General features: G+C 39.2%; 2 protein-coding genes across 8 annotated transcripts in view; one reads left to right on the top strand and one right to left on the bottom strand.

The window, feature by feature from the left end:
* SAMD3 (sterile alpha motif domain containing 3) overlaps positions 1-20,455 on the top strand; it is a 33,856-nt gene extending 13,401 nt beyond the window's left edge. The window contains exons 5-11 of the mRNA XM_065835489.2: positions 1,792-1,977; positions 2,284-2,368; positions 9,427-9,594; positions 17,250-17,453; positions 17,842-18,013; positions 19,586-19,668; positions 19,921-20,455. Of these exons, the coding sequence (XP_065691561.2) occupies positions 1,792-1,977; positions 2,284-2,368; positions 9,427-9,594; positions 17,250-17,453; positions 17,842-18,013; positions 19,586-19,668; positions 19,921-20,205 (1,183 nt within the window). The 3' untranslated portion in view covers positions 20,206-20,455. The remainder of the gene's footprint in view (positions 1-1,791; positions 1,978-2,283; positions 2,369-9,426; positions 9,595-17,249; positions 17,454-17,841; positions 18,014-19,585; positions 19,669-19,920) is intronic.
* Positions 20,456-22,196: 1,741 nt separating this feature from the next.
* L3MBTL3 (L3MBTL histone methyl-lysine binding protein 3) overlaps positions 22,197-25,245 on the bottom strand; it is a 79,250-nt gene continuing 76,201 nt past the window's right edge. For all 7 annotated transcript variants that reach the window (XM_065834162.2, XM_065834165.2, XM_065834160.2 and 4 more), the window contains exon 22: positions 22,197-24,094. In XM_065834162.2, coding sequence (XP_065690234.1) covers positions 23,951-24,094 — 144 coding nt within the window. In that variant the 3' untranslated portion in view covers positions 22,197-23,950. The remainder of the gene's footprint in view (positions 24,095-25,245) is intronic.

A 25,245-nucleotide genomic window follows, 5' to 3' on the forward strand; every position in this document is an offset into this window, starting at 1 on the left:
AATACTGCTACTATTGTTCACATGAGGATCAGATGATAGTACCCAGATTATTTTTTGTTTCAGCACTGCATTGTAATTTGCAGTAGTGTTGGGGTTGGTGCGGCCATTTCACAGCTGTAGAGCTTTTGTTCACCTCCAAGCTAATAACCACATTGAAAGATGGTGTGGCAGCATAATCAGGTCAATGAGGTTGAGAGTTACAGGCTAATCTTCTCCAGAAGGTATTGAGCCTGTAACTGGCTGTAAGGGCCCCAGATGATCTGCTTGCCAGGTATATAGCTGTCTATTGTAGTTGATTTTGTCAGCCTAAAGATACTGGCTGCCATATGTTTTGTACCGAGCTTTTTGGGGGGGGGTATTTTTTTTTTTTTGTTTGTTTGGTTGGTTTTAACATCCTTATTTGAAAGAAGCTGGATGGCAAAACCTTCCAATGAAGACCTTGCTAAAACTCTTCAAGGCTCTTACTTATATACCTAGTTCTTGTTTATAGGCTACCACAGAGACCTTCAGGAGTGAAAACCTGTGTATGTTGCCTGGACTGAAGTCTAGTAGTATTTTCCTCCATAACTTGCATAGACTCAAAAGTTAGTGCAGCTTGGAAAGGACACTGGAACATGCCTGGTCCAGCCACAAGTCTTTGTGTGGGAGCTTTCACGTACATTCAAGTGAGGGATTCTTAACTTCAGACATATACGGTATAGATTTCAACAACTGTAATACTATCTTAATTTCCTTCATAATTAGTGGAGAGAAATAGATGTGAGAGAACATCCGGTCTGATTTAGATGTCTTCTGGTTGTTCTGTCATCCTCCAGAAGTGTTTATGTCTCCTCAGTGACTATATAGGGACTGCAGATGATTAATTTAGGTATAGATACCTGTATATTTATGCCAGGTAAGCATCTACATGTGTTATCTATAATGACAGCATTTTATTCTAAAAATTATTTTAAAAGTCTGCTAGTTGTTTCCAAATTGCTCTCTGCAATTTTAAGCAAACATACATAACAGGAGTCTCTAGTTGGCACCTCTCATTTGAAATTTCTTCATTTGGTCTGGATTTCTGTGACTGGGAAGCTGTCTAGGGCTGTCAGAACCATTCTTACTTTTAGGTGGCTCTTGATTGACTTTCAGGTCACTTTATCTCTACTTTTTCTCGTGTTCCCTCAGAATTAAGGTTTGGCAGGGTCTTTGCAGGCAGGAAGCACTTGGGTAGCCAGCGGTGATATCCTGTCTCAGGCTGATGCCACCTGGGCTTTGCCATTTGTAAACAGGGCTGATGGCTTTCTTCTTTTGGGTGCGGCAGGCTGTGTCTACTTTGTTTCCAGCCATTGTGCTGATGGCAACTGCCTTCATCCCTTCACTGCTTTCCCCTTTGGGAGGGGAGAACAGTCTTAGCTAATGTGCTGTATAGTTGTTTATTCGTTTGTTTGTTTGTTTTCTATTAAGCTGTTTGCCTTACTTAGCAGAATTGGTAGGAAACCCATTATAAATGATAACAGATAAAGATATTTTGCTCAGTGACTTGCTACTCTGCCTTCTGCTTTCAGTTAGTGACCGCCTTCTAGTGTCTGCTGATTATAACATTTCACATTTAACATCTGGTTTTAACCTCATGTGTTTTGACTGCAGCTTTTGTAGGTGTTCTCTACATAGAAACCAAGAGAGCAAGCCTTGAATTTCTATAGCAATAACTTTCCTTTATGTTGAGTTTTTGCTTGTATTTTTATTTCCTTCTTACCTGCATTGCCATAGAATGATGTGCTTGTGATATAATATTTTCTATTACAGGAAAAATCTGAAATCATTTTTTGCCAGATACAAGATGTCGCAGTGGACAAGTTCTTATGCTTTGCCAGACTTCCCTTATGATGTCAAGTGCACATTAGCAGAAAAGAAATGCCCTGATCACAGTATGAGAATAAGGATTATCGAATTTTTACAAGCAGACATGACAAAATACCTAGAAGGATCACTGTGAGTAAATATTGTTATATTTATTTGGGGGCATTACCTATTGGCTGCAGAAGCATGTTTTCAAATGGATGTAAAGCCATTGTCTTTAATATTCTTGCTTAAATAGAGGGGGCTAAGGGCCTGAAACCTGTTGAAGCCAACAGGAAGATTTCATGCAAAACTTAAAGCTCTTCCCTTTGTTATTTGGAGGGGAATCAATAGTCTGAGAAATAGTCAGTTTAATGTATATCAGTACAGAGTCCAGACAGCATCTAATACTGCCTAGAATAACAACTATTCTTCTGCATCTCCATCTTGTTTGCATAGGTATCCAAACAGCCAGCAATATAATAGTGTTGTCAATGCTCTGCTGCAGGCATACCCGTTCCTTGATGAAGATGGGAATGGCTTCGTAAGTATTCTAAATAGCACTGTCTTTTTTTGCCCACATAATGAATCACAAGAAAGTAAGCCAGTTCAGAGGAAATCAGTATCAATTTCTTAAATACTGGTTCTATTCAGAGCTGTAAGCTTCACTCTGACACATTTGGCAAATCACATTCTTATTTCATTATATTAGTTAAAAATTAATCCAGTTACAGCTGTTCTTCAAAGCCTCTGTGAGATCATGCAGGCCTGTATGTGAAGTCCCTGGTTGCTTGTTGGGTAGTTTCCTTCTGGATTGATTTCCCTCAAAGTAAGAATCTACAAGATGTGATTTACTTTTGTTTTTAAAAACAAAGAAAACAAGCTTTTAGAAAATAGTCTATATGAGAATTAACATGACTGATACCCTTGCCATGCACAACAATCCCTTGTGTGTTAGGTATCTAGCTACAGCATGTAGTAATGTTACTGGTTCAGGTATTTTGGGAATCTGGGCCTAATTGTTTTAAAGTTATTTAAAACCAGTGGTTGAGATCTCAGTGGGAACATAACAGAAAGCAGTGGAAGGAGATGACATAAATTTGAACTATGGCTTTTTTCACTCTTGTGACCCAGAATACATATCTGTGATCTCAGAGGACAGTGTTCACCTTTTGACTTCACATCAATGCTTTGCCATGTGATACTTTTATAGCATCTTGTAACAGTTTGTGAGACTCGGTGGAGATTGTTAGCTTTAAATGTATATAAATACATATCTCATACAGTTAAGTCAGAAAGCGAAATAATTTTGAGAATTATAAAAAAGAGGATTAAGGGGGTGGCTAGGTGGCTATTCTAGTTTACCCTGAGCCCAGGCATTGTAGGAGGGAAAGGACTACAGAAAGTAAACAACTCAGAAAGGAGAGAGGGAACAGAAGGATCAGAGCGTGATGGTCCACCCTTCTTTTCAATGAGAATTCCTCTCTGAACAGAATCACAGAATCACATCCCAGTAAAGGTCCCCAGCCAGGGTCCTGGGTAACGCTACAGCATCATCCGTCCTATCCTTGTGAAGGGGAGCTGGAATGATATTTGGATCAGGTCCAAAGACCTTTTTACAGCCTTTAACTTTTAAAAACTGTTTTTAAACAGAGATTCTTAAGCTAGGTTTCCAAAGGGCTTTAATCACAGCAGGACCATAGACTGAGTGAAACTGCTTATAACTCCATTCTCTGGGAAATGGCTTATCGCTCCTCAGATCCATCCTGGGACTGGTGCTGGCAGACATTATGTGACGGGGCAGAGACTTCAAGAGTTGTTCTTTATCTTTTGATATTTCTCTCATGCTTACTAGAAAGCATATCTGGCAGAAAGCACCATAAGGAAGCGAGGAAGCTGGAATTTTCAGTTTGGGATATTGCTAGTCTATCACTTCTGAGCCAGCCGCTCTCCGTTGCCTGGGTTGAGACAGGAAAAATACACTGAAGATGTATGTCTGCACACTTAAGTTTGGAGGAGGGAGGGAGGGAGAATGAATTACTATTTTTATTGGTCCTACTGTTAGACGTTCTGTTCTTCCTTCACGATCATAAAGGCTTTTTCTTGATCTGAGGTAGTTGTGTGTTACAACAGCAGCAGCTTAAATCAAACCTAACATATGCAGAGCTATTTATAATGATCCTTGCAGTAAAACTGACTTCATATACCTTTAAGAAAGAAATTAACAACAAGAAAAAAATGGGCTAACCAATGTTCTTTCATGTTTCTCAGAAAAAAAATTCTTCAGCAGCTCAAAAAAGGTGAAGTTTTTGTAGGCTCTTCTTCTAAATTTGTCTCAAGCTATCTAAAAGTAATGAATCACAGGCCTTGTAAGATATAAAATATTACTTATTGAGAGGTTTTGAACACCTTAAGATTGTTTATCTGTTAATACTATAATTAAATAGTTGCTATTACAATTTTTGAGTAGTAAATTGAAAGTATTTAAGAAAACTATCATAAATAGAATAATTCTGAAGTAAAGCAGAAAGCTCTTTATTTGGGGACTGATAGCTAAGTATAGAAAACTGTAACATCAGGGTAGTATTTTAAGCAAAAATGCAAGTTACATTAGTTATTAAACTTCTGGAGATGCAGTTCACATAATGTTTTTTTGGTGTCTACCTTAGAAAGAGAGAAGTAGCATTGTGGAAATTCTTGTTTCTTTCCGTGGACTTCAAAGGGAGCCTTGGGTGACCATTTGTGCGCAGGTGTCTGTGCCTGATAGGTGACCCCCTCCTTTTGGTGTCTTGTGAGGCCAGAGGAAGAGACACATCAAACATGGTAATTGAGCTGTGCAGGCCTCTGAGAATATAGATTTTGAGGAGCAGTAGATTAATAAAGATATTTGAGTGTATTTAGAATACCAGCAAACGTGTTTTCAAGTATTTGGACTTCCTAATTTCTTGACAAAGTTACAGGAAAAAGAACTAGTTTCATGGATTTCAAAAATCAAAAGGGCTGAACATAGTTTGGAGTGCTGTCTTGCGTTCCCTTTGGTTTGCTGGAGCTCACTTCTGCTATCGGGTGTTCTCCTTTCTGTCACAAAAAAATGCTCTGTCTTACTGTATTGTTAATGCCATTAATTTATCACTATTTATTTATTGCTGTGGTTCATCTCGATTCCTAGCTACAGTTGAACTCTAAATTCATGCTTAAAAGGAAAGCAATTGCTTATACTTTGGGGTGGAGGGGCAACCACAGCGTCTGCTGGGCTCTGCAGAAGGCTGCAGTAGTTCTTAATGCGATGCGCTGAGAAGGCCTGTCTGTGGTGTGATTTTATTTTTAACTTACGGTTTGGAGCCCTTCACCAGGAATCAATGTGTCTTGGCTGCAGGAAGGATGCAGTGGAAACTGTTTGGGGTTCTTCCACAGCCAGCGTACACTGTCTGTGGGTGCTGTGGGTGAGCAGGTGCAGCCCCTGGGGCTTTCTGGCTGAGAAAAGGGAAAGTTCATCCCATGAGAGACCTTGACATTCCAGAATTAGCTTTTTCTTCTGACCAAGAACAGAAAATCATAAAGTAAAAAACTTGATGTTATGAAAAACTTGGAGAAACTTTGCACTGGAAATGTCAGCACTTTTGTTGCAACATTTTCATGGGAATAAAATGGCTTGGAAAACTGGAAAGAGGAAAGATCTGCTGGAAAACACAGAGGAACAACAGTAACAACAACAAAACAATCCCCCCCCCCACACACATACACAAACAAAAACAAAAACAAACCCGACAAACTTAAAAGCACCTAAATCCATACCAGTATTTTCATGACAGGAAAAAATTACTTGCAAAACTTTGAATGTTCCATTTTTGGGTTGGTTTGTGTGCTTGTTTTGTTGTTGTGGATGGTTGGTTTATGTTCTTTTTTTTTTTTTTTTTTCTAAAATATGAACATTTTTTGTTTACAACTCCAAACTATTTTTAACAAGTATTTTAAAAAACTAATTAAAACAATGTGTGCATTATGTAGAAACATAGTCTAGTATTTTCAATATACTGTTGCAATGAGAGGTCATTAAGAGTTTAGCATTTCAAGATTTATTAGTAGATTATCTATAATTCAATTTTCTTGGTTAAAAGGTTTCTTATTTAATTTTGTAGTAGAGAAAAAATACAATTCTGTGCTTTTGGCCCTTGAAAAAGATATCTAATGGATGATTATAGTGATCCTAAATGAATAAGTTTAAAATAAGGTTATGAATAAGCTACTTACATACTATATATTTCAAAATAAGGTTATTTACTAGGTCACAGTAGAAGCAGGAATTAAGAAAAAATTATCTGAAATCCTAAATAAATTTTCTAAAAAAATCATTTTATAGTAAAAGCAAGACTCAAGAGGTCTGCGGAGCACATGGAATGAAATCAATTTCATGCAACCCTGTTGCAAGATTGGCTTTGGAAAAGCAGTGCTTTAAAGTTTTTATGTAAGAAATTTTTCCCATGATGTTTTCTTCTACTTAAAGAACGATGTTATCCTAAGGTAACACATGTGACATTTTAAAAATTATTCTACATTTAAAAATGAAGTAGATTATTAGATTTCTGATATATAGTGTAACCAATGCAACATTTGTTGTTAGCTACGAAGAAATAGGTTATATAGAAAAAGCCAAGGTTACAGTCACAGCAATCAAAAGAAAATTGGCATGACACTGTTTCTTGACCATTTGTAAGATACTATTCTACTTGTATCTATTCCTTTTACGAGGCTTACAACCATCCATTTGGAAAGACTCACTGCCCTTATTTCATTTCAGCCAGCAACTGGAAGTTGTATGATTTCCAGACAACTAGGGATGAGGAAGGAGAAGAGGGGTCTCTGGCATTGCAGTGCTTGCCAGTGGGTTTTGCGTAAGCATCTCCCTCGAGCTCGAGGTTGCCGAGTAGTGCTGGGATGCCGGTGACACCCGGGATCCCCACGCTGACATGCCTGACTTATGTAACCGCTGCGCACAAAATGATTATTCACTAGGAAATTACTGCTTTTAATCTGCGTGTAATCCTTTCTCTCCTATGTCAGATAGACACAGAGTAATCCTTCTGCTCCCTTACAAGCATTTTAAACCTTTCTGGAGTGGTTTAGCTTTTTTTTTGTCTTTTATTTTTTCCTCCTTCTTCTTTTCCTGTTGGGGGTGGGGAAGGGGGCAGAATTAATAGAAAATAAAGTTATCAGCTCAAAAATGGTAATAAAAGCATACCTTTTAGAAGATGCATTACCCACTAGGGAAACCGCATAAATGTGCGTGCTCAGTCTCATTCATGTAATAGGTATGTGAGAAGGGACTTGGCTAAGCTTATGAGAATCCTATTGCAGAAGTAGATTTAGTTAAAACTCTTAATTTATCTGGGGACAGGAGGTTGAAACAGCTGACTGTTTTGAACTTTGAGGGATATTTAAAGCTCTGTATAGGCATCAGCATATTCTCTCATGTAGAAGAATAAGCGAAAATGTCTTCTAGCCAAACAAAGGTTTTCAAAAGAAATAAACTGTGCAAAACTCAACTAAGGGGATATTTAAATTGTCAGCTGCTAATGTTTTAGCATCTGTTGAGCACATCAGAGAAGCATTGAGCTAAGGTTTTTGTTTGCATGTTTCTTAACAGCCTTAAAACAGCAAAGTTTCAGATAAATTTGGCTAGGCATATAACGTTGGAGTATTTACAACAAGATGTAAACGCATATGGCCAGCATTGTAAACATATTTAAGAATCCTAATGGTTCAGGCCGATATCAACTGGGCTTTTAAAGGCATGCAGTCATGTTACTGCTTGTGAAAACAGTGCTGGGGTATAACGCTCAAATTGAGGCTGTAAATGCGCCTTGGGACAAGATTGGATGACCAGTTGTCCTCTATTTCTAATCGTAATGTTTAGGTTGGTGAAAACATAACTTCTGTTCTGGCAGAATCCTGAAAGTCTGAAGTTTACGTTCTAGAAATGCAGATGGGTCTTCTTCTTTCCAGCTTTTGGATGTTCACATGTGACTGGCAGGGAGAGGGTACTTCTGTAAAAGCCTGTAGTAGGGTGGCAGAAAGTGTCCCACCGTTAAGGGCACACCTACCCTGGCCAGCCCAGGTCTGCCCAAGGAGAGCAGAGGTAGATGCAACAGGAGCTGTATTCTCATAGCTCTTCCGCTCTCTTTTATTGCCGTTCATGGAGGTCTTGCTTCTAGGATTGAGGACCCGTAGGTCAGCTACTACCCTAGGGAGATGAGAGCAGTATTTTCAGCAGGATAAAGGCAAGGTCATGGTGCCTTCACCGCCATATTTTAAGAGACCTTCCCACCCACGTCCCATGGATGAGAATGGCAGGCATGTCAGACTCACTGCAAAGCAAGATACTGTACTATTTACCCTACTTTTACTGAATTTTGGTTTACACCAAAGTGAAGCCTTAAAGTCATACAACCATGACTAATAAAGGACATCATTTTGGTAAGAAATTTGTGGTAATCATTCTTCTGTTTTGTATCGTGTTTTTAAAGGTCAGTAAGTACAGGCTTGAGTATAATTTTAAGTGAGTATCATATTGGAGTCAATTTTAGAAAATGCGGTAACAGCTATTTGAAACTCTCTTGCCATGTCATGTCATTTACTGTCACTTTTCTGACTAATTTTTGTTCCCTCTGACTGTTGCAGACCCTCAGTAACTGAAATAAGCAGTTGTTTTTGAGGATCTGACAAAACATTTTCAGTATTCACAACTGCAGGGTTTGACTGCAGACATGTTTAGCAGCCTCGGTGTAGTAATTGTTTCCCCTTGTGTCAGTCAGTAGTTAGCACGGCTGGGTCCTGCCATGTGACACCCAGCCTGGGACCGCAGGTAAACAGCTGTCTGTGCATAAGGTTGCATGATGAAGTCTGACTGCCAAGGAGTGGTGAGTGTCTCCATTAAATAGGGACTGTATCCCCTTGTAATGCAAAACTGCCTTTAAGTTGCAATTCACATGCTTTGAGGAGTCTCACCAACAATAAGACCTACTTAAATGATCCTTTTAATTCAGCGATTGTGAGTTCAGGTTAATAATACAGTTGATCCAGTTTAACTGTAGGCTTCCTGCAAAAAGGAGTGCCCCACTGCCTCTTTCCTGTTCCCTTGTGTTAGATATAATAATCATGCAATTGCATGACTATTCAGAGGTAGGAGAAAAATAACCCGCTCTGTGGCATCAGTAAGCTGAGCCACTTCACCGTATAGTTTCATGACCTGACGTCATCAACTGAGCATCCAAAAGTAGAGCTAAGAAAAGGAAAGCAAACTGTAGTTTCACTGACAGCCCTGGTTAAACTGGATAAACCCAACCCTTAGGTTCGATTACTGTCATCCTTAACAAACCACACCAATGCCAGTAGCCCTTCTGATTAATTGCCATAGAGTCATATTCCAGAGATGATTGGGTTTCCTTCAGTCTGGGAGGCACCAGTGTGCTGATGCCACCCTGCAAGTCTTTTTCTGCTTAGCAGCAAACAATTTTTTATAAAACAATGGTAGATAAAACGAATCGACCTGCTTTACAAATAGGACAAGAGATACTGGTAATAACAGATTTTTTCCCTGTGCAGCTGCTATGGAAACGGGCCCTTAAAGATCGTTTCAAATATGTGCGGAGACCCATTGAAGATGATGAGCAAGTCCTGAGGAACAAATGCAAGTTTGGACACAGGCGAGGACAGACCAGGAAATCTCCATCTGCTGAAAATAAGCCTGATGACATCCAGGTGCAGGTAGAGGTAAGACTTTTTTTTTTTGGTGCTCAACTGAGTTCTGTGTCTTATCACTCCTCTGTTGACAGGAAGGCCACTAGCCGGTAAAGGAGAGAATCAAGTGATTTCACCTTATTTAAACTTATTTTGTATACAGTTTGTCCTAAAGCCAGACCTTTTAGCTTTTTTTTTTTTTTTTCATCCTGGAGAACTAAGTATCAACAGTGGAGCTGAACCTGATACTGGAGGCCTTGCACAGTTGTTGTCAGTTGGACATGGAATTCTGTCTTTTTTTCTAAATTCAATATACCCATTCTGGTTTAGGTTATATACCTCTGGTTAGAGTGAAGAAAAACAAAGGCTTATGTCCAAGAGCTGAAACCTCTGTACAAAAAAGAAGCAAAGTGATATTTGAGCTGGTAGCAAATGGCCATACCCTACTGTTACGTTGCACTTTGTTATATAAACGCTGTTTGAGTTGATGTGTGGTATACACAGAAATGTTTATAAATGTATGCATGCAGTTGTCGTACTTCCCTTTAGTAAGATAATTCAGAGAGCTATCACTGTCCAGTGTTTGAAGCATACTAATTAATTTATACACTTTCATAGATACATTAAGGTTCCAGTTATGCTTTGCCAATGTGCCTTGCACTTCCTTCAGTGCTGCAATTAAAATGTGATAAAATTTAAACAATTGTAGGAATGCGATTAAAAAGATGTATAAGCAGATATTTGACTTTGGTTCACATATGTCCATCCTTCTGTTTACCAGACAGTGTCTTTAGGGCAGCAAGAGTGACTTACTGGATGTATTTCTGCATAAATAGCCCTTGTGTTCGAAGGTAGCTGTAGTTTTCTACCCAAAAAGCAGATGCATGTTTTGGGCTTTTTTTTTTTTTTTCCAGAAGCTTCAAAAATTTCTGTTTATCCTCTTTTGATTAATGTATGCAGGAATAAACACTTCCCTCTTTTTGCCTGCTTTAGTTGAAAGGTTTGCAGAATGTGTGAAGAAAGAAACCTTTGCTTTGGGTGCAAAATAATAAACTGTCTTGAATGTGCTAAAGGAGAAATGACAGGCTCCTGGTTTTGTGCATGCATTAAGAGTTAGCCATATTTTATCCGCTAATGCTTGGAAAGGGCAATTATGGGTCTTGTTTGTCACATCAGGTAGTTGAGAAGGGCTTTGCAGCGATCCTGTAGGGACTGCACGCTCGACTTCATTTTTCGGTAGAGAAGGTGTAACTGTAGTGGGCTGTGTGTCTGTAAATTCAGAATCACTGCTCTTAACTTCATTGCCAAAAGCCATCACTTGTCATTCCTTGTTTACTTTAGAAATTGAAGAAGGAATTATGTTCCTCCTTTTCTAAAGTCATAGGTATTTTCTGCTAGCCTTAATGTTGTAACCAAATAGAGAGTTATACTGGAAGGAGGCAAAAGGATTCTGAGTCTCCCTGAAAAACTTTTACTTTCTTTCTCTTATTTTTCCTGTATCCTAAACAGCACAGAGATGTAAATTGTTCTCTTCTTCCCCACAAAGAGGTGTAGCAGCTTTACTTCCCTGGCTGTGGCAATGACTAATAAAAATGTCCCACTAGCCGAGGCTTTTTACAAGAACGTGGTAATATAATCTCTAGGTGTATCTTGGGAAAACTCAAAATCCACCCAAAGGACATTAAGGAATTGGGGCTTTATTTAAACACCTGTCTACGACCAAATGGCTACCTATCCTCTTGCTTCAGGAAATGGGAGTTATGAGACATTTGGATTCTAGTTCTTTTATACATGTATGTTTTCCTGCTTTAATGTGAGCATCCTAATCTAATCGTTTCTGCATCCTTTTGACCTTTTTCTCTCTTCTGCAGTATTTCTCAGGAGCTTGTGACAAAAAGGCAGCTTGTTTTTTAAAGGCATTGAGGTAAATTCTTGTTTGCTCCAGAAAGACTGGGGTTTTTAAAATCAAACTTTTATTATTTAAAAATAAATTCTTTGTTTAAAATTAAGTATGTACATTGTCAAATAAGACAAAATTCTATATATACGAAAATAGAGATGGCCAATTAAAATTTTCTGTATCACTGCAAGGAAAATGATTGTTACTGGTGACAACTGAAAATCTGGTCAGAGGAGTTTGGGTGGCCTCAAGAATGAGGAATTCCTTATATCAAAAGGCTATTTTTTAGTTCTCTCCTGCGCATATGCTGATCTGCTCCTTTTGGTTTCTTTTCTTCAGATGTTAAAATAGGAGATCAGTCTAGATAGGATTGCTTTTCTGCACTATATTAAAATAACTGAGGTTTATTGTCACAATTGTACTGGAACATTGCTGTGCTGTTGCTAGCTTTCTTGCTTTAATGGTTAAAGTGGAGAGGATCCAGAATCTTCCCTAAATTAGCACATGATAGGCTGATAGATAGTAACCAGCTTTCCAAACTCAGATTCTTCCTGTTCACACCTGCAATCTTGAAGTTAAATAGTTTTAAAATCACATTTGAACTCATTCTCCAATAAAATTTAAAATACCTTGTAAAATGGTGTCCCACTGAGGTAACTTCTTTCCCTCAAAAGAAACCCACTTATTAGTTACTTTCCTACTTACCTTAAAAATCAACCTGTTTGCAAACTAAAAGCTAAAAGGAGAAAATTAAAACATTCTAAGTGAATCCTGCATTTAGGTGTGGCTGAGTTAATACTCATTTATTGCACTTTACTACGAAAAAGGCAAATTTGAAAAATAGGAAGAAGGCCTGAAGATAATGGAAACGGAGTTATAGAGCAAGTTATACACAGAACATGTTATGCTACAAGCGTGGTATTTTGTAATTTTTTCATAAAAGCAAAAACTTCTTTTGATGTTAGAATCTAATAAATCTTGAGGTCAGAAATCATTTGTGTAAAATTCAAGTGTTGTCAAACTTTCCTGCTCTATCAAAAACCTTCAGATTTTATTTGAATGACACTATACTTAGAAATAATGAACAACATAAATCAGAATGCTTTTGCCCTTTAGATTTTCAGCTAGGTTGACTGAAAAGAGCTACTCATCCACAAACATTTAAATTCACTATTCTTTAATTCCACACTGGTTCTGCTAAAGACAGGTATTGCTATTCGACCTAATGTACCAGTAAGGTCCAATTGTTTGGCTCTGCTCTTGATGAATAAATGTGTACCACTTGCAGTCAGAATTAAAAATATGCAATGATGCAGTGAATCTATCCAGTCAATTGTCACTAATCCATATTTACATAGCACTATATCCTGTCGTATATTGTTTGTATTACCTAGCAGGAATGAAACCACTCAGAGACAAAATGAAATGAAGTTATTAGATATAAAAGGCACAGAGCTGCTGCTGTATTAAAGCTATTGTGTATAGATAAGGAGTCCCCAAAATCATAGCAACTCCGGTCACTAATGTCAACTCTAGAACTCAGTATTTGTTTACTCTTTCATTGCAAGCAGCATAGTTTTACAACGGCCCAAGTGTTTTACATCATACTTACCATTGCTCATCCTCAAATACTTTGTTATGTTTCCGCTGGTCTTCAGTTAATGAGAAGTAAACTCTGGAACAGCAGTGGCTACTAAGGCCAGTAGATAACTGTCATTAATTGGTATCTAAATGATGCTACCAGAGACTTGGTACATTTCTGGAGTTCTATTATTTGACTGAAATTTTAAGATGTGTTTTGTGGCTGGGCACGTGTATCCATTACATAGGCTACTAGTTTAAACAAGCTATGTTAAAGAGCTTGAAGTTCAGAACTACAAGCACCTTTCTCCAGCCTAGAAGCGCAGCTTAAAAAGGTGAAAAGCTTACAGACAGTGATTCCTCTAAGCAATCTGAAGTCTGCAAGAGAACTAATTCTGACGCTGACCTTTGCTTGTGCTACTCATATGTAATGGATGATTTACACAATGAAGTTTGTCCTTCCGTCACATTTTTTTCCCTAATAGGTAAGTATGATAGCAACTCTTCCTTATGCCGCTGCTGTATTTCTATTGGTAACTTGCCATTGATGCTTACAAAAATGACAATTGGTCTCATTTTGCTAATTGAATAATGTCATTAGCTAAACTAGCTCTCAAGGACAGAGCTGACTACATGGAAAGTCCATCAACTTGAGTGGTGTTTGTCTTGACAAGGGGGATGGAGATTAGCTGTAGTAAAGGTCACAACTTATTCTCCTTGGTGTTTGTTTCCAACCAACCCTGTCAGTTTGTCTGTGGTTACAGCGCACTAAGCGGAGTTTGCTTTGCTTTCCTGCCGCTGTAAGTAAGACACTGAAGGTGGTGGCCCCCCTGGAAATGAGCCACTGTGCTCCACATCAGGTGGCCAAAGAAGTTCCTCCTCTACGGTCAGGAGCCTTGGAAGCAGAGCCACAGGAGAAGCCAGTAGTTTGTGTGTGTATGTGTGAGAAAGCACAAGTATCTTGAGGCTGACAAAAATGGATCAACGCTTGTTTTTTGCAGAGGTCATGCTGAAGTGGGACATAAATCCATCCAACTTAGTGCAAGTTAACAGGTTAAGGAACAGCTGAATCCATGGGGATGTGTGGATTACTAGAATGGTATTCACAGTCAGTAACCAAGACAAATGAAACACCAGGAAATACCAAACACTGACGCAGGGAGATTGCAGGTGACATGTGAGTAGCTAAATAGGACTCTAATGACTGTGAGCAATCCACTGGAGATTTACTCAGAATTGCTTTTGTGGTTTCCTGCTTTTTCTGCCCTGGTTATAAAGGCAGGAAGCCTGAGGCTGCTAAGGGACAGGAGTGCTTGGGGTACCCTCTCCAGGTGCAGGAGTGCTTGCAGAATATAAGGCCATACCAAAAAAACCAGGCAAACTTTGCAAGGCTTTTCAGACAAGGAGGTCAGGCAATCGTATTACTGGGACCACTCTTCCTAGGCAATGTCAGGGCATCTGTCTCAGATCAGTGCGTCAGTAAAGAGATTATGGAATAATACACTGAGGTGAGCAGTAAAACATTCCCAAGATCAGATGACATTTGTGGAAAATTTTCAGAGGTGTCCAAGGATAAAATAGGTAATTTTCTCATTGTGATGTCCAATTTCTCTCATAAAATATGATACTAGAAAATCAGAGGTAGCTGATGTGATGCCAGTTTCTAGAGTTTCAGGAGAGCACTAGGGAACATATTGACTCAGAAAGCTGCTGTCTTTACTGACCAGATTGGCAAGAACTGTAATGCACACCCAAGACATGGACACATTGGGAAGGAATCAAGAAAGTTTCTATAAACAGAAGTAATTATTCATAAATTAATTAGTTCTTTGAAGTATTCAGGAACCCTGAGGACATTGGAAATCCAGCTGATACAGTTTACCTTCAGAAGAGTTTTCGCCAAATGCCTTTCAAAGTCTCTTAGGGGATATAATCTGAGGGGATAAGCAGGAAGGTCCTTGCATAGATGAACAGTCAAAAGATAAAATAAAGATGGCTAGGCAGAAATAGTTGGTTTTTACAGTGGAAAAGATTATTAATACTTAGTTTATGCAGTTCAATATATTTCTAAATGATGTGGAAATACAAGAATAGTTGGTGGGTCACGTTTGGTGATGCTACTAAGGATACTAAAGACAAAGACTGACTGAAGAACTGCAGAAGGACTCCACGCTACTGAGTGATAGAGCAAAAAACCAGCAGATAAAATTCAATAGTGATAGATCTAAAGGCACAAGGAGAAAACTCTCTCCTAACACCATGTACAGTGATGGGCTCTGAACTTACTACCTTTCACTAACAATATTTTTGTATTACATGTAAGAAAACTTGGCACAATAATAAGCAGCAGTCCAAAAAAAGTATTTTGAATGCTCAAAATTACTTAAGAAAGAAACAAAAGCTAGTGCATTATTCCATTGTATGCACTTGTGACCCAGCAGCAGAACTAGTATTCGAAGTTTTACTGTGAAAATATGCAAAGACAATAACAAGGATAATTGAAAATATGGACCAGCTTTTGTTTCTGGAATGATTAAACAGCCTAGGACAGTCTTGGCTGGAAAAGTGGTGGCTGAGGACAGAATACAGCATATCTATAAAACTACAGTGGCAAGGAGATGGTGAATAGGTATTGAATCCAATACAATAATTAGAAGGCAGAAGCAGTAGGAGAAAAGGAAAAGAAGGTGGCATTTCTTCCAACAGCATAGTTAAAAACTGCTGAAATTAATGCAGGATGCTGTGGAAGGCACAATTTTATGAGTGTTGGAAAAGTGACTGAGAGAAGTAATGGAAGAAAGAAAAATCTACTGAAGGCTATTATATATAAAGACATAACCCCAGTTCAGTGGAATCTTGACAGAACTCAGAGCAGGTACTGTTACACAGTCATCCTTACTCTATATTTTTCCCAGCATCCCTCCCAGCCAGATAGAAGAGGGTATGAAACTAAATCAGCCGACCCACCACCTCTGTTGCTGTGCAGTGAGGAGCAGGAGAGGAATGCCTCCTCAAGCTGGACACAAACAAACATTACTGTTGTAATACAATTAAGACTAAAATCCTCTATTAGAGAGAGCGCAGACTGTCCTAACACAGCCAGGGCCACGGCAGTATCTGCAGGGATCACAGTAGATAATTGCCCTGCATACAGGGCTCACTTTCTTCGGTGATACTGATGGCCATTGAAATCCATGGATATAATAGTAGGAGAGAGAGAGTTTTTAATCGTGTACCTCGTGCAACCATTCTTGAAATACTACATGCACTATTTAAAAAAGGATGTTAATTAAACTGGAAAGTGTAAGTACACATACAGAGCACTGCAAAGCAGTTTTGGATGTTATATGTTCTGCAGCTCTGTGTCCTAAATGTTAGGAACAGGATGAAGTGTCTCAACTCACTCTGATGTTGACTCACAGGATACCACTGACATAGATCATAGCTGCATCAGTGACACTATGTACAGGAAAATCCAGTGTAAATGCAGCCGGAGAGTGGTAACTGTACTTACTACAAGTGCACCTCTGTGTTGCGTCAGCTTGTTTCAATGGACAAATTCACTGCATCCTCAGGCTACTGCCACAGAGGTACTGCTTTGGAGAGCTGCTCCTGTTCTTTGTAATTACTGGCTTAGAATTACAGCAGGGACAACAACAATAATTTTGAGTAAGACTGTTAACTATCTTCAGGTACAAAATAACTCTTTGAAAACAATAACAGTCAAAATGCTCGAATAATACTTTCCATTAAGAGTTTTCTTAGTTCAGCTGGTTTCCTTGGGGGTAAATACATCAGCTGCATATGTGTGAAAGTTAGTTGTCCTGCTTTTAGGACCTGTATGAGTAAGAAGAAAATACTATTTCTCTTGGTAATACAGAGCTAATATTGCTAAACACTGAGTCATTATTAGAACTGCCTACTAATTTCCAGTAAACCACAATTAGGCAAACCAGACACAAGCATATGAATTTCATGAATATCCTCAAATATGTAATTTGAGCTCGGGAGTCTTCACTGATAGCTATAGTATTATGCGAAAACAGATCTTAATATAACTATTAGAATATGAGGATGAGTTCCCAGAGCTGGTACTGAAACCACACTACAGGTATTTTCTGCTGAGCTTGACTACACTGAAATCAGGAGCCACATCAGACAAAAAGACTTGCTGATTGCTACAGTTCTGTCCTTCATTTCTTGATAGGAAGAATCTGTTCATCTTGAAGGTAGTGCAATGCATGTACACACTAAGTGGCTTCAGCAAGAATATATGAAAACTCAGAGGAACTGGAAAGAAGTGGAAAACAGAATGAATGTGACAATAGAAATACGGAGGAAGATGATCAGCGATAAGGCACCTTTAAAAGACATTCTTAGTCTATTTCCTTTCTTAAGATGTCCTTACCAGGTAACAGAACTATTTTTAATAGTGACATCTATGTTATAGATGTGATACAAACATAGGCACCTATTTTAGTGGATGTTTCCAGTGAAGTATCCATCAACATTGTTCTGTTTAATATCATTTGTATTTCTGCCGGCAACTCCACTTTAAAAGATTCACCAGTGCTGTGCTCAACATGCCACTCGCAACACCAGTGGGTTTTCTGAAGTATTTTGGTGTTACTTGGTATATTTCTTCCCTGCTTTGAAAAGAAATGAAACCACCCCCTCCAGTTTATAATCTTATTTTATTGAGCTAGTCTTATCCTGTCTTCAAAGTGTGCACCTCATGTGTTGTTTTCAGTTTGGGTTTTGAGGATTGCAGTAATATCAAATTTATCTTTTTCTTTTAGCTTTTTAGGGAGTTCCAGCTTCTCACACACATGGACATTTATAAGAAAACAGTTGAGATTTTGGAGATTTATTCAGAAAACATATTATCTTTGTATGTGGTGAGGAATAATCCAATTAACATTATGCTGCAAGAAAATCTGAAGCGGCACACAGAGGAAGACATTCTGAAATGTCAGTACAAATCTTCTATGCTCTGAATATCAGAGTTTTGTTGTAGCTAATTTTCTTACTTACGTAACTAAACTAGCTCTAATTTTACTGCAAAAACATTTTAAAATGTCACAGTTGCTTGAAAAATATATAGTGATGGGGAAGCATTAAGAGTAAAAGCTAATAACTTAGTAGGACGATTAAGTCTGTCAGGTATTGACACTTTATTTTTCCTATTGAATAAGATATCAGGTTTGATAAAGTTAGTAAGTGCCTTAAAATAAGATGAGCAGAATTATGTATTTCTCGATATGTGAAAGAGTTTTTCTTATTTTCTAAAAATATATGCGGAAAACTAATTTTATGGTTTAGAAAGAGAAACAGTCCCATAAAAAAAAAAAAAAAGACAACTTCCTTTAGAAAGAGAGGTACTGTTTCTGCAGTTGAGTCTTTATCCCAGTGAAATAATGGGAAAAGTAGTTACTGCTACCTGTATTTCAAGTACCTGGTCTCTGCAGAGAGAAACTGCAGGAAAAAGTGTGCAAACTGGTACCTCTGGAAAGCAGGACCACAGTCATGCAAAGAGATGCAGGTACCCTGATGTGTTTGGGTCCGTGGCTGGGAGGGAGAAAGCATCTGCTGCCACTCAACTTCTTCCAGTCTGAGAAGTCTAGGAGTGCAGTTCTGCAGGGACAAAACACTGAAGGAATTACTCATAATCTTTATTCTTCCCAAACTGCAGCTGTAGATGCCTATGTCTGGGTTTAGCTCTGTGAGAAGTGTTCCTTTGATTGTCGTTTTCTATCAAACAGGCACAATGCCAGAATGTCACATGAAAGGTGACACAGTATGAATGTTTCCTAGAGCAGTTTCTCTCAGTTTCTTAAAGAAGTAAGCAGACTAGCTTAACATAGTGGGTTTTCCTTCCTTTAACCTTAACAACACGAGTAAGTAATTTCCCCTATGCTTACACAATATGCCCAGAAAAATTTTAACTCATACTTTAGTAAAAGTCCCAATGCCGTTACTTTCCTGGTTTTTCTTACAGAGAACCTGACCTGAAACCTAGATAATAAATGCCTGACAGAACAGTTTAGTGAAACACACACCACCAGAACTCTGACCTCCGAAAAAGATGTTACAGTGATTAATAGCTGAACTGGAGGGGCAGCGGGTACCACATCCCAGGAGGTTCAGCAGCACCAGCTTGTACTGCAGCCTTCAAAGTGGAGTCTTCTGGCAACAGAGCTCCCCAGAGATATCTGATTTACTGGGGAGAGAGAAGTCTCGGCATGGGTGGTGGGGGCAGGAGGGTTACTCAGCTCACAAACTCCACTAGAAGCAAACAAAAGTGAAACTTGCTTAATGTGAGAAAAACTTAATCATAAAACTGAGTAGTAGAGTGTCATGAATGATTTTAATACTACTGCCCATTGCCACCTGAGGCCCATAAACCTTTACTGTGGCACAAACTACTCTTCAAAATGCACTGAACAACGGTTCCACTGCTGAGCTGTTCAGTTTCATAGGCTGCAATTTGCTTTTCCAGGACGTTTTAATTTGAAATTTAGCAGAAATCCTTGCCTTTGACAGATATGAAAATGACTGCTGCATGTTTGCTCCTGCCAGTTGTCTTTGGAGATGATTCCAGTCTGTTTGCTGCAGTGAACGAGGAGGTAGGAGACAAAACTCTAGCAGTCTTGGTCTCTCTTCCTTCTATGAGCAGCCCAGGTGCATCACTTGGCCTGTTGGTGGCTCAGCTTAGTTCCTGGAAAAGGATGACATTAGCCTGCCTTTTGGGTAGAAGGCAAATATTCATAGAAATACTAGCTAAATTCAAAGCAGTGGTATTATGCTTACTTACTTCTCTGACCTGTTCATCGAAGTGATGCTGTGGCATCATTTGAAATACTCCATTTTTAACTTAGGTGAAGGTGGCGACACCAGTGTTGGAAGTAAAAAATCTCTTCAATGTGAATTCATGCAAGTTTGCGCTGTACATAGAAAGAGAAGAGCTTGCCCAGCTCGATGACTGCACCATGGCCCTGGCAGCGCTGGTGGCTTCATTTCACGTGTTCGATATCCCGTGCCCCAAGAGAATCCACAGGACACTCAGTTTCCTGGAGTCCCTGGTCTTTGAGGTGAGGAGCCCGGTATCCCTGCCCACCCAGCTAAACAGAGGTCTGGAGGTACCCAAGTATCCCAGTATTTGATGGAGCACACAGCGTTCCCCTCAGGAGTATTCGACATTTTGTCAGAATAAATCCCTTTGTTGTGAAAATAAATCAGTGCCATTCTCTCTGATGGAAGTATATGTATATTTATAACTCTGTTGTGTTTAATAATGCCCTTTTTTAAATGGTACTGGCTACTTTTTTAAAAATTATACACCTAAGCATTTATTTTAAATGGAAATTCTAGAGCAGTCTAGAGACATTAGAAGCAATAAATTTTTCTAGATTACTGCATGTGTTGTGTATTATTTTTCCATATGGAACATTTAAAAGATTTGGGTAGCCTTTTGACTGTCAGAATTAAAAAAAACCACACTTGAGAGTTAACGTGAGCACTTCACCGCTTCAGATGCTACTACATTTCATATTTTGAAGTGGCACAAACTGAAGATCTACTTGTTACCATAATTTCATTATATTATGGTCACTGAAAGCGTACTGTAATAATCTTTGTGTTTTAAAATGGTGGACCTGATTTATAATTTGCAGGATGATGAATTTTCACGATTTTCTCCACGCATGAAACGTGGGGATTTTTGTTTGTTATTTATTTATTTATTTTTAAACATTAATCCTGAATTTGCTATATAGGGATTCTGAGATGAGCTCTCAAAGCAGCAAGAATGACTTACCTGGGATGCTGCCACGTGCATTTGTAACTACAGCTTTGGGGAAGGGGAGAGGACTCCTCATTTGCTTTCTGAACTTGTTCCCCAGAACAAATCAGCCTTCTCTACATGGTGACCGTCCTATCTGCCCACATAGAGTGGAGGCCCCCACCTCTCTCCACAGCCTCCTCCTCAACACGTTCCTCTTAAATCCTGCATGTCTGGAAATCCTAGGGATTACTGCCTGACAGTGCGCACCTAGTAATGGACAGTAGCAGCAGATAGCAAACAACACCCATTATATTAGAAATAAAAATGTCTCTTTCTTAAAACCCTGCATTCTACTAAAGAGATCAGTCTTCCACCAGTTCTAGAACGGCCCATGTCGCCAAAGCAGTGTTGGTGGTCAGCACGATTCTTTAAACACTCACACGTAGCTTGGAAGGGCACAGTTGTTTTGTTAAAGCCTGGCTGGGCAGGGCTGACTCTAATGCAGAGGTTACAGCATAAGACCCTGCAGAAGGAAGGGTGACCACTGCAGTTAATGGACAGACTCTTTTGCTGAAGTCTTGGGATTTTTTCATGTCACTCCCATGCAGATCAGGGAACAATCTTTACCTGTGTAACAACTGGGCTACCTCTGACACAAAATACAAAACCAATACCAACTGCTGGTTTAAAGATCCAGTGTGTCTCCTGAGTGTTTTTAGTTTCCGAGTGAATTTGCTGGGTGTAGTTTTTGCAAGAGAAGCGGCTACACCCTGGTACCCCATCACATGGGATACAAAAGTAAGGATTATGCATGTCCTCACTGAGTGACAGCTGTATGAAGAAAAAATTGGGCTCTGCATCATCTAAGTGAGGTTTATTCTACATCTTGTAAACAGTATTAATTAATACATTTCCTAAACCACAGTACTTTGTAAGGAGGTATATCAAAATTCAGGCAGCTACTAACATCCCCAAATAGTATCTGTGGAGATGGAAATCTCTTCACTGGTTCTCACTGCAGGCTAGAGGGCTGGCACACAAGACAGATACAGAGGGTGAGGAAAAAGAAACTACATGAAATGACAGAAGGAAAGAAAACAGAAGAATTTGACATTTTACTGATCTGCACAGGCAATTTCAGCTCCTGTCAGTGACAAAATCCAGGTCCATAAATGGGGATTCCAATTGTGACAGCAGGTGGCCTGTGGGCCTGAGGCATAAGTGTTCAGAGAGAGGGCAGAGAGCAGTAGCCAAATCGGTCTTTTAAACTCATGGCCACATTGAGCCACAGTGAGGAATTATTCCACACCACCCTGGGGAACAGCTGGATTCATCTGAGAATCCTGGGCACACACAAATGTAACAGACAGCTCCAGTTCAGGTTTTATTTGTATTGTAGTACAATAAGAGTGCAATTTGAATGTACAAATATTGAACAAAATGTAAAAATATTATTTACGCAAGGCTATGGAAGGAAATTAATAGAGCAATGCAACTTACTTCATACTGACCCTGTTTCACCTCATATTATGGCAGACACCAGTCACCTACATGATCTGGAAGGGCACAGAGACTTCTTGAAATCCTAAGGAACTCCAGCCAAAGAACAGCCTAGCAAAATCAGTGGGAAGATGTGAAATTCTCCCAGCTCTGTGCAACAGAAATGCTCTGTTTGTTCTCAGATTTAGAGGCTGAGCTGAGCAATGGCCCACCGCAGCTCTAAGAAGAGGGCTGCCAAAAATCCTGATCCAACTCTGTACTTGTAAAAGTGACATTCTGCAACAGTCCTCAGTATACAGGTAGCTAGGCTTTCTCCCATTCAAAGTGCATCTGGTTTACATCTTACATATATATATATATATACCAAGTGTAATGACTTTCCCTGACAATTCATGATAATAATCCTCCAAGAAAGAAGGTTGCCTCACCTGAGCACCTGCTGGTGGCAACCGCAGCCCTGCTAATGACCTGGTGACACTCATGCATTTTGCACCTAGGATATCCCAATGCACCATATGCGATTACATATCCTTTTCCTCTGAGCTTTGTCTTTCCCCCAGTGCCTTATTCATTTACAAATCAGACTTTCCAACTAGGAAATGGTGGGTGAAATAATTCTCCCACCATTGGGAAAATAAACCTATGTTGAATATGAAGCCAGAGTAGCAGTCCTAGCTTTAGAGCACACTGTTTTTCTCCACTGTCGTGGTAACTATACTGGAGACTGGCATGTGCAGATAGGACTCAATATATTTTATTTTTTCTAATATCCTGACCTCAAACTGCATGTGTTTTCCTTCATGTGCAGAAGGACTGTAGCAGGCTCCCGTGGCTGGGGCTCTATTGTGCAGCAAAAAGAAAAAGCCTTCCATGAAGTCAACCTTTATTTTTCAGTTGCAGCCTTCTCTATTCTGATCTTTTGGTAAGGTACATTAAAGATGCTGGTGGAAAAACTCACATAACATTTTTGTAATCGTGCAAAAGTAAAAACATTCAGTTATTAAAAAAGCATTGTAATTTCAACCCCAACAAGGTTTGTTTTGTTACAAGCAAACGGACAGTTTTATAATCTGTAAAGTTATATGCTGTAGCATAAAGTGTCACATATGTAACATTAAGTGTTTCATTTTTAAACTATGGCACAAATACATTTAGCCATAACAGTCTTATCTGGCTACCTGTAGCCTAATTTTTGGCTAATCAGTTTTTATTTTGATAGTATGAAGTAAAAGCTTCTGAAAAGTAAAATGGGTACATGAAGGAGAATTCAAGAATTCTTAGAAAATATTAACGTTCCCTTATATAATACAGCATAAATAATTAATGAAGGTTTTCATGATGTCCAGAGAAAGTTAGGGATCCTAACCATCCACGGAGAATTAGCGCCATTAGTTTGGTAAATAAGACTAGCTGACTCGGTTGTTACACAGCACCTTCTCAAAAGCTTGAACACTTCCCAGAAGGATTCAGATGTGTACTGGCTCCAGAAGAATATAAATAGTCCAGCAGTGCTGAATGCACATTTCTTCCTTTCCGAGAGTCCCTGCTCAACAGTTCTGGCGAGTCTTTGTGCTTTGAATAAAACATGAGCTCCAGTGGAGAAAGCTGGCTTGTACACATTATCTTCAAAGTTCATTGTGTGAGTTTTTCTCTGCAGCTTTGAACATCAGAATGGAATTAAAGATTTTAAGGGCTGGTCCCAGTTTAATGCTCATTATTTTGACTATGTCCGATTGGGTCATTAGCAGAAATGCTTCTCCATCAATTTGCTTTAAAAGAAAAAACACACAAAGCTATTAATAGGTCTGACAGCGCAGCAGTACAGATGTTTCAGAAACATGAAAACTCCTGGCAGTTTTAGGCAGTGTAAAGGAATAACTGAATACACACCACTTTCTAACGCTTTCAGGATAGCTTTGATTTCAACCTTTTAGACAGATCAGCTAGTCCCAAAGAACAGGATGATGATGATCCTTCTGCTTGAAAACAATTGTTTGGCTAATTTTCAGCTAACCAGTTCTTATTTTCATACTGACAGTGTAAGGCAAAAGCTATTGAAAAGTAAAATGGGTAAAAAGTAGAATTCAACCGTGCTGCAGGAAAGTAATGCTCTGTAACATCTTAGTTACTCTTTTTATGCAAGGGTTCATAAGAAAGCTTCTGGATTTCCCCCTCCAGCTGAAGAACTGGAAACCCCTTCAGGCAGCCCCCTGTTCATTCAATAGCAAAATGAATTTGGTCCCAGACGTAAACAGGGCCTAGGCTATATAAAACTGCCTCTTAGACACAAACACAACTTTTGAAAACACGGATTTATTTTTTTTTTTCTGCTAGCCTTGTGGTGTTGCCATTTTAATAAACATTACACGTGAGTGTTTTCCTTTAAGTAAACTGCTCTGTCAGCAGGAGTGCTAAACCTGAACGTGAAGAGCCACAAGGCAAGGCCCTGACTTCCAAGGGCTCCAATAGGGCCAGCACTTCTTGTGTAAACTTCAGGTCACTCAGGTATCTGTTCCAAGTTTTCAGCGTAACATATGCAGCACAGCTAGGCCTAAAAGCCAACTGTGGTCAAACCAAGAGCACTGCTTAGGATTAGAGATACTAATTTGAGATAAAAATAGTGTAGTTAAGTTTCTGTAAGACTAGAAGACAAGCTTTCTGAATCAGATATGCTGCAAAGGAAGCCTGCAAGGTACACCCCAGCACTGTAAGGCAAGAAACGTGGCAATGAGAAAAGCATCACGCACTTACCACAAATGACTTTCTACTCATTTCATACACAAAGCCAGGCTGGGTGGGCTCAGAACCAGGAGTGTGGGAATGTGGGGGTGACCAGCTTTTTGCAACATCTTAATATAAGCAGGATGAGGGTTCATTTCCACACCAGAAGTTTGAACCAGCACCTTCCACCTACTGAAAG

Source organism: Patagioenas fasciata, chromosome 3, assembly GCF_037038585.1.
Source record: "Patagioenas fasciata isolate bPatFas1 chromosome 3, bPatFas1.hap1, whole genome shotgun sequence".
NCBI classification, from domain to species: Eukaryota; Metazoa; Chordata; class Aves; order Columbiformes; family Columbidae; genus Patagioenas; species Patagioenas fasciata.